Below are 8,956 nucleotides of genomic sequence, written 5' to 3' on the forward strand. Positions count from 1 at the left end.
AAAAAAAAAGCGTGCCAGCACGGTCCTGGTATATTATTCATTTACTGTATTGTAGAATCTTGTTTGCAAGTATTTGTTTAGGACTCTACTCCTAAGTCCACAAGGGAGAGCTTCCTGTGATGTTCCCATTGCAGTTTCTTTTTGTTTTCAGAATTTGTTTTTATTTATTTATGCATACCAGGATTGGGGTGCAGGCCAGAGGTGCCAGGGGTATGGGGTGATGAAAGGATTCACTGGAAACAGAGAGGGGAGCAGAACAGGTGGATCTACTGAAGTCTACTGCTGAGGGGAGCAGCGGGGAGACAGGAGAGGTCTGCTGCGCCCTGTGGGTCAGCTGGCCGGGGATCATATAGTGCTACAGTGGCTGCCAGTAACTTGATAGCTCTGAAACTTCACCCCTGTGCCACCAGGGAGGCCCACCCCGTTGTAGCTTCTTTGTCAGTTTTGGCAGCATTTTATTCCTGGACAGCACGATGTCCTGGGGAAAATATCCCTTCACCATTCTCAGGAGAGGCTGTGTCAGCTTGATATGCACATTGTGCGTGTGTGTGAGTGCGTGTGTTTCCTAGGTGCACACGTGTCTGGCACAGTTCATGAGTGAATCTTTTCAGACGCAGTGTTTTACTTTGCAGGAAAATTTTAAGTTGTATATACTTACTATATGTGGCGTCTCAGATGTCCTATGTACCCTTCTGTTTTTGAGGTTTTTGGTACTACATTGCTAATATTGGGCTGTCGGAAAAATCGTCATGCATTTTTGCATAGAAAACAGAAAAAATAAGTCATGACTTTTCTGACATAAAAGTGTACTCTGTGTTCTGTTCTCTGGTCACAGTCTGTGAGCATCCTGATAAGGGTAACATCTGCCTTTCTTTTGCATTCGGCCATGGTGGTGAGGATTTGTTAGTGTGGTTAATGGTTTAAGAACTATTTTTTTTTTTGCTTTATTTTTTCTACTTTTGTTTGTCCTCATTAGTAGCTATTGTTATCATTATTATTTCTTTCCTTTCACCTTCATTTGGAATAGTCTGCTGTTCTTTAAAAATTCTGGATATAATATTTAGGCTTTTATTTTCTAATGTAATATTTCTGCCCTTCAGCTTACAACATTCTCTCACTTCTGCTTGGAGGTCATCACACGCATCAATTAATGGGAAGCCATTGCTTTATCTCCAAAATGTGAGGATGTTATTTACCTTTGCTGTCGGAGTCAGGCGACTGCTACAGGGTTCCAGGAGCCCCTGGGGGTCTGTCTTAGGAGTCAGGCTGCCTGGGGTCAGTAGGGTGCGTCTGTGGGGGCAGCTCCTGGGCCTTCCGGGGCCCCTGTGTCTTGCCCCTGTAGTGTGGGGTCCAGTCCTTCCCGGGCTAGTGAATGGCCAGGGCAGCGTACACGCTAGGCTCTGCTGGGGACTCCTTTGATGGGGAGAAAATGGGTGCTGTCCCCTGTCTGTGGGTCAAACAGTTCAGCTGGGCATAGGTCAACTCCTCCTGGGGGACGTCAGATGTGGCAGCCTGTAGGGGGGAGAGTGAGAGGAAGGAGTATGGTTGGGGTGGGTGACACCTGGGGGCCTGAGAGGATGGGACCCACTAACTGCCCATCTGCCTGACCTCTTCGGTTTGTCTGTCCTTCATGTCTAGCAGTTTCTCCGTCAGGGGGTAAGGAGAGGCCGTCACTCCCTGCTGGCGTCTTCTACAGTTCACCTGGGCGTACATCACCCCCTGGGAATCTTCACTGTTCATGCTCTGCTGGAGAGACAGCAAGAGAGAAACGGTGTCTTTGATTTCAGTGTGGATTTTTTCCAGTGACGGTGTCTTTGATTTCAGTGTGGATTTTCTCCAGTTGCCAATGTGAGCCTTGAAAAATTCAGTCATCTCAAAGAATCAATTCTTGTTTTCGCTGATCTATTTAGACTCACTCAGCAAACAAGAGAAAGCAAAAAAAGAGGAAGAAACAAAAGAGGAAAAGTTATAACAGATAACACAGAAATACAAAGAACCTTACAAGATTAGTGTGGGTATCTATATGCCAGCAATCTGGATAATCCAGAAGAAATGGAAAATTCTTAGAAACATAACAATTTTGTTTTTTTCACTTTTGTTTCCCACTGTATTCTTTATTTTTAGATTTTCTTTAGATGTAGGGGGTCTTTATTTTTTATTTATTTATTTTAACATTTATCATTTTTTAAATTTTTTTAGACAATATTTGCTTCCCCCCACATAACAATTTTCTAAGACTGAGTCAGCAAGAGAAATCTGTACAGCCTGATCTTGTGTAAGGACATTGAAACAATCAAAGGCCTGCCTCCCTGCAAAAAACATCCAGCACTAGATGACTCTCCAGTGAATGACACAAACTTTCAAAGAAGATCTAACATGAAATACAAATATATGAAAACACAAATTTGTTTCTTTTAGTTTTTTTTTAAACGTTTTTTGTTTTTTTAAAAGATTTATTTTATTTATTTATAAAAGCACTGGGCACAGTCAGAAGCGCGGGAGGGTGAGAGAATTCACCAGAGCCAGAGTGAGGAGCAGAGCAGGCAGAAGGACCGAAGTGCACTGCTGAGGGGAGCAGCGGGTGGCAGGAGAGGTCTGCATGCCATGTGGGACCCTCCTCTGGTGGCCGGGGAGCAGCCGGGGATCGAACCGGCGCTGCAGAGGCTGCGGGCAGCTTCGCAACCCAGCGCTCAACCGCTGCGCCACCAGGGAGGCCCTATTTCTTTTAGTTTTTATTGAAGTAACATTTCATTATAACCTGTAAGTTTCATTCACTACGTAAGTATTATTATTATTTTTTAAAGATTTATTTATGCATACAAGAACTGGGGTACAGGCCAGAGGTATGGGGGGTGAGAGGATTCCCCAGAAACAGAATGGGGAGAAACAGAAACAGAGACACCCAGAATCCGAGGTGGATCAACTGAAATACACTGCTGAGGGGAGCAGTGGGGAGACAGGAGAGGTCTGCTGCGCCCTGTGGGTGGGCTTCCTACTGGGGATCAAATCGTGCTGCAGTGGCCACAGATAGTTTCATAGTGCTGAGGCTTAACCCTTGCACCACCAGGGAGGCCCAAGAGAAGTATTATTATAAACCAATGTGTACATCTACCTTAGCTCACTGCCGAAAGTCCAGGCCTTTCTTTCACCATACATTGGCCCCCTTTACTGGTACACACCCCCCAACTCCCTTCTGGTAACCACTGATTTGGTCTTATAGTCTAAAAGATTACTTTTATTTAATTTGTTTATTTGTTTGTTGGGTCTTTTATATCCCACACGTGAGTGAGATCATATGGGGTTTGTCTTTACCTGGCTCCTTTGGCTAAGCATACTACTTACTGTTTAGGTCCACTTGTGTTGCAAATGGCAGGATTTCGTCTTTAAAAAAAACACCTGCATATTATTTCATTGTCTTCTTTACATGATCAGGAAGCATGTAGGTTGTTTCTAGGGGGTGCATATATGACTTTGAATTGAAGGTTTTGTATTTTTTGGGGAAATACCCAGAAGTGACATAACTAGATGACATGGAATTTCTGTTTTTAGTTTTTGAGAAATCTCCATGCTGCCGAAAATACTAAATTGAAATATTTATGTGCCCTATGTTCATTGCAGCATCATTTTCAAGAGTCAGGTTTGCAAACAACTTAAATCAGCTTAAATTGAATGTTGAGTGAATAAAGAAGACATGGTCTATATACACAAGGGAATACTGGTCAGCTATTAAAAAAGAATTCTGCCACTTGCAACAACATGGATATTATGCAAAAAAGGCAAATGCCATATTATATTACTTCTGTGTGTAAGATAAAGAAACAAAACAAGTAAGAAAAACAAAACAAAACATTCAGACTACAAGAACAGAATGGTGGTTAATAGAGGGCAAATATGGTTAAGGGGTCAATTATTTGGTGAGGATGGAAACCTGACTTTGGGTGGTGAAGATAACATAGCAGATACAGGTGTCAAATTACAATGTACATGTGAAGCCGACACAATGTTATAAACTACTATGTTACTTCATAAAACTTCATAATATTTTAAAAAATGGCTTTCAGTGCTGGAGTCCTCAGGGACTTCCTAAGCCTTGTGGCATTTGGATGTGTCTGAGGTCCTGGTTCTATCTAAGGTGCCATCTCTGCTCATTCAGCTCCGTCCCACTGACCCTCTCCCTGAAGCACATTCTGCCTCAGGGCCTTTGCACTTGCTGTTTCCTGTCCCCACCCCCTGCTCCTGCATAATTCCCCTGGTGTATGCTGTTCTCTGGGAGGTTCTCCACTCATTTGCACATTGTTTCACCCCTAGGAGTGCTCAGGAGAGTGGACAGTGTGTCCACTGCTGACCCTGCAGCACCCAGTGGAGCAGGGTGAGCAGTGAGGTCCTTGTGCATATGTGCTAGGGATGGCGGGTGATTCACTTTCTCATGCATCCCCTTGAGCCCTAGGGCTGCTCCCCAACAACCGTAATGTCAGAGGATAAGGTGACAAGAAGGGGACCCTGAGGAGGGACATGAGGTCACAGAAAGCAGGAGGGTGAAACCCCAGCAGGACCCAGTTGCCAGAGGAGAGTGTGTGGGCGCTGCTTAGAGCAGGTGACAAAGGGACAGAGAGTGTCCATTGATGACATGCAGGGACAAGAAGGGCCTGGTGTCTGGACAGGAGCAGGGGTCTCACCTGAGGGTCCAGCTGCACCCCCTCCTCAGGCTGTGTGTCTGTCTGGGCAGCATCTGCTGGGACAGAACAGGGAGTGTCTCTTGGGGCTTCCTGAGCTCTCAGGGGTACAGCTGCCCTGTCCCAGATGGGCACTGAGGTCCAGGGGAAGGGGTGACTGAGGTCCTGTGTATGGGTTCAGTGCTCACCCCTGGGCCCTCATCCTCCTAGCTTACGTGTCTCAATATTTCATGATATTGAAAAAAAATGAAAGACTTAAATTGTACACAGGGACTGTATTATTTTCTTTTTAGATTCTCTGAGTTGAGATCCTAGAGAAGTTTTCTAAGCTGACCTACCTGTTTGTTTCCCTCTGTCCACCCTCATCACTTGGGGAGCCCACTGCCTTTGGGGACCCGGTCACCCTGTCCCCTACTCACCCCACTTCCTGCGTTTACTCTGACGCCGCTGTCGGAGGAGCAAGAGGAGGAGGAGGAGGAGGCAGAGCAGCAGGATGAAGCCCACTGAGACCCCGGTCAGGACTCTTACATACCCAGCATCCCAGGCATCTGTGAACATCACGGAGGAGACAGGACACCCTTGAATTGAGCACCTACTGTGTGCAGGCACATGCAGGTCTGTGCTCTCCCTGCCTCCCCGCCTCGCCCCCCACATACAGATGAGGAAACTGAGCTCAGAGAGGTTAACAACTGGCCCAGGTCACCAGCCTGTACACGGCAGGACTGGGACTGGACGCAGGCGTGGGCCTCCACTTCGTCCCCATCATAATTGTTGTCCTGCTGTCCCCTCACTCTCTGGGCAGAACCCCAGTGCAGAGACCTGTCCCCACCGCCTCCCAGCCCCCAGCCCCTCTCCCCCTCTGCAGAGGCTTGCACCGCCCACCCTTGGGGCTTGTGCCTTGGGTGACGCAGGAGGGAAAGCTGTGGGCGGGAGCAGGCTCCATGCTGAGGCCTGTCACCCGGGGAGGGGTGGGAAGCTGGTTATGGAGACGGTGACCCCACACAGGGGAGGGACACGACCCTCAGACCCCATGTGGGGTAGAGAGCAGGATTGGAAAATCCGGGGTCTTTCCTAACAGTACTCTGCTCCTCAAAAGGCTGAGCCCCTGTGCCTACGGGAGAGGGGTCACATTCCCTATGCCCCCGACCCGGGGCCCCACGTGCAGTGTCCAAGCGGCCTTTGCATCCGGTGCAGGAGGAATCAGACCCAGAGAGAAGAAGGAAGTTTCTCAGCCCTTCTCTCAGGAAGGGGTTGAGCCCAGTCCAGACTGAGCTCCTCTGCTCCCCACACGGCCCTTCACAGCCATCAAACAGCTTCCCAGGAGCAGAGGGGGCTGCTGTTCCCACTTTGGCCAGCTGCTCCTCCCTGGGTGAGGGGGGCAACAGCTCCCTTGCCCCAGGTCACAGTCCTGAGTCCCTGGAGCCTGTGCCCCAGGTCACCACCACTCCAGCCCCTGGTCGCCAGGGCCCTGGTGCCTGTGGGATGGGGGCTCTGTGCGTCACCCGGGTGGCTGTAGCATTGGGGGCCAGGGAGCGAGTTGCTCAGGCTTCTCTTTCCACTGGAGGTGATTCCCTCCCCTCCTGGCTGATCCCCTCCTTCCCCTAACCTTACTCCCACCCCAGCCCAGGTCACAAGGATGCAGGGGCTCCTCACCTGAGACCTGGAGCCGCAGGGGGTCACTGGGGTGTGACAGCAGGAAGGGGGAGGCGCTGTGTGAGCTGTAGCACCTGTAGGTGCCCCCGTGGGCTGAGGTCACAGCCCTGAAGGTGAAGAGGGCCTGAGAGGGGGCAGCTGTGTCCTGCAGAAGCAGGCGCTGGGGGGACGCAGGCGACCCCTCCTTGGAGAGGTAGAAGGTGTCCGAGTGGGCGTCAGAGCGACACTGCAGGGTCACGTTCTCCCCTGGGGACACGGTGGGCCCGGGCTGGGCCGAGAGGGAGGGTTTCGGGTCCATTCCTGGGGGAGGTTTGGCATTAGAGACCCCCCAACCCCACACCCCTGACCCTGCGCCGAGGGCCCCTGTCCTGGTCCGGGGCCTCTGGGACGCCCGGTCCTCCACTCCTGTGTGGGTCTCTCTATGTCTGTGCCCCTCACCCCACTTTCTCGCTTGCGCTCCCTCGACCACTGTCCATCTCGGCCTCTGCCAGGACCCTCCCCCTGGACACATCACCCCCAAGGTGACCTGGGCCCGGGCCCTCAACAGCCCACCGGGACCCAGGGCGGCTCCTCACCTGCGATCAGGATGTCCAGGGGGGCGCTGGGGGCCGACCACACGTGGGAGAGGTTGTGTCCCCCGTAGCACCTGTACTGGCCCCCGTGGGTGCGGGCGACAGGGCCCAGGGGGAAGTCGGGGCTGTGCTGCCCGTCCAGACGCTGGGGGCCCGTGCGCCCCTCATCCTTGGTCAGAGCGAACCTGCCAAAGCCGGCCCCCGAGCCGCACCGCAGGGTCAGGCTGTGTCCAGACGGCACCAGGGGGCCCGGCTGCGCCGACAGGGAGGGCTCCCCGTACGCTCCTGGGGACACGGGGACAGTGGCACCGAGGGTCACCCCGCATTGTCCACTGGGCAGCGGTGAGTTCTCACCGTCCCTCCCACGCCCCTGCGCTGTGATCTGGACCCAGGAGTCCACGTCACTGGCCCCACGTCACCCCCGGCTCCCCGGGACACGGGCTTAGCCAGTCCCTGGGCCTGGAGGGACGTGACGAGGTGCAGCCTCACCTGTGACCTGGAGACGCAGAGGGGCGCTGGGCGCGGACCACATGAGGGGGTAGGAGTAGGAATTATGGTAACATCTGTAGGTGCCCCCGTGGGAGGGGCTCGAGGGGCCCACGGGGAAGAGGGCCTGGTGTCTCCCCTGGAGAAAACTTGAGTTTCTTTGTCGGGGCGGGTCTGAGTCTCCCTCCTTCAGCAGATGGAAAGTGCCCGATATGTTCTGTGAGCTGCAGGCGAGGGTCACGTTCCCTCCTGAGGCCACCACAGGGCTGGGCTGGGCTGAGAGGGAGGGTGGGGTCCCCGCTCCTGAGGGAGGAGAGAGTGTGTTCGAGGGGGACCATCACCCCAATACCCAGTGAGGACAGTGAGGGTGAGGTCCCCTGAGCCCGCTCTTCTTCCCTCTGCCCGTGAGGGGGAGCCCCAGCGGGAGGGGACCCAGTTTCCCCACTTACCGGTCACCACCAGGGCCAGGGGGTCACTCCTCTCGGAGAAGGCGCTGGTGCTGTTTTCGGAGGAGGCGCTGGTGCTGTTTTCGGAGGCGCTGGTGCTGTTTTCGGAGGCGCTGGAGCTGTTTTCGGAGGCGGCGCTGGAGCTGTTATAGGCGCACTGGTATCGTCCCGCATCGTGCGCACTTGTGTGTTCCCTGTGGAAGCCGACCCTGTCGCTGGAGCTGTGTGGTCGCTCCGTCTCCACGGCTCCAGAGACCCTCTCTTTGTACAGATGGTAGACCTGCGCCTGCTGAGACCCCTGACACCAGAGGGTCACAGGGCTCCCCACGGGGACCACGGGGCCTGGGTCGGCCCAGATGGCGGGTTTGGGGAGGGTCCCTGCAAAGGAGTCAGGTGAGTGTCGGGCTGCCTCTCCCTCAGTTTCCCCAGCCGTCACTCAGCCCCTCCAGGCAGGTCCCATCGCCCACACCGCTGTGCTTCCCCCACTGTCCAGGGGCCCTGGGCTGAGGCAGGAGGTGTGGGGAGCACTCACCTGCCTGGACCTTGTCCCGTGGGCCCCAACACAGCCCTGGAAGAGAGGCCTGTGAGACTTGTCCCCCCACAGGGGAGCTCAGACCTGGCTGGCCCCAAGGACTGCTCAGATCAGGGCTGAGCACATCTCCCCTCCCGGAAGTGCTGTCCCCACAGAGCTCCTGAGTCTTGGGGACTCTCAGGCCAGACATGGAAGGAAGAAGCCACCCCTCCTCATCCCCTGAAGCTCACCCAGGCAGAGAAGGACCATGAGGGTCGGGGTGCTGCCTCCCATGTCCCCTGTGGTGCAGACGATGTGAGTCCACAGAGCCTGGCAGGACAGACAGAATCTGGCAGCACAAACAGATGCAGAGGATGTGACCAGTTCTATGTCCATGTGGCAAGTAGGGGTTCCTCATCTGCGGTTGCACAGGATGGGGAACAGCCCCTCTAAGGGGCCTCACTCTGCTCTTCCTGAAGGACCTGACCAGGAGACTGGGGCTCTGGGACCTCCCAGAGCAGATGTGAGTCTCAGACCCCCATAGGCTCTGCCTCCCCCTCGTGACAAACCCTCATCCAGAGAGGGACCCGGGCCCAGACCAGGGGCTGAGGATGC

General features: G+C 53.6%; 1 protein-coding gene across 1 annotated transcript; it reads right to left on the bottom strand.

Moving 5' to 3' along the window:
* On the bottom strand, nucleotides 1-8,956 carry LOC119249729 (leukocyte immunoglobulin-like receptor subfamily A member 3). Its single transcript, XM_037517186.2, has 11 exons — nucleotides 8,593-8,956; nucleotides 8,363-8,398; nucleotides 7,989-8,208; nucleotides 7,834-7,901; nucleotides 7,388-7,687; nucleotides 6,902-7,183; nucleotides 6,327-6,626; nucleotides 5,093-5,221; nucleotides 4,677-4,732; nucleotides 1,609-1,746; nucleotides 1-1,512 (listed from the first exon to the last, which is right to left on the bottom strand). Exons 1-11 carry the CDS (start codon nucleotides 8,735-8,737, stop codon nucleotides 1,366-1,368), a joined length of 1,821 nt encoding a protein of 606 aa, XP_037373083.1. The 5' UTR covers nucleotides 8,738-8,956; the 3' UTR covers nucleotides 1-1,365.

The sequence above is a fragment of the Talpa occidentalis genome, unplaced genomic scaffold (assembly GCF_014898055.3).
Source record: "Talpa occidentalis isolate TD23 unplaced genomic scaffold, MPIMG_talOcc4v2.1 talOcc4.17, whole genome shotgun sequence".
NCBI lineage: Eukaryota > Metazoa > Chordata > Mammalia > Eulipotyphla > Talpidae > Talpa > Talpa occidentalis.

Coding starts and splice junctions, on each gene's coding strand:
- LOC119249729 (XM_037517186.2), bottom strand. CDS start 8,737: ATGGACATAGAACTGGTCACATCCTCTGCATCTGTTTGTGCTGCCAGA. Junction 6,627..6,901: donor CCTGGACATCCTGATCGCAG/GTGAGGAGCCGC, acceptor AACCTCCCCCAG/GAATGGACCCGAAACCCTCC. Junction 1,747..4,676: donor GGGTGCAGCTGGACCCTCAG/GTGAGACCCCTG, acceptor CTGTCTCTCCAG/CAGAGCATGAACAGTGAAGA.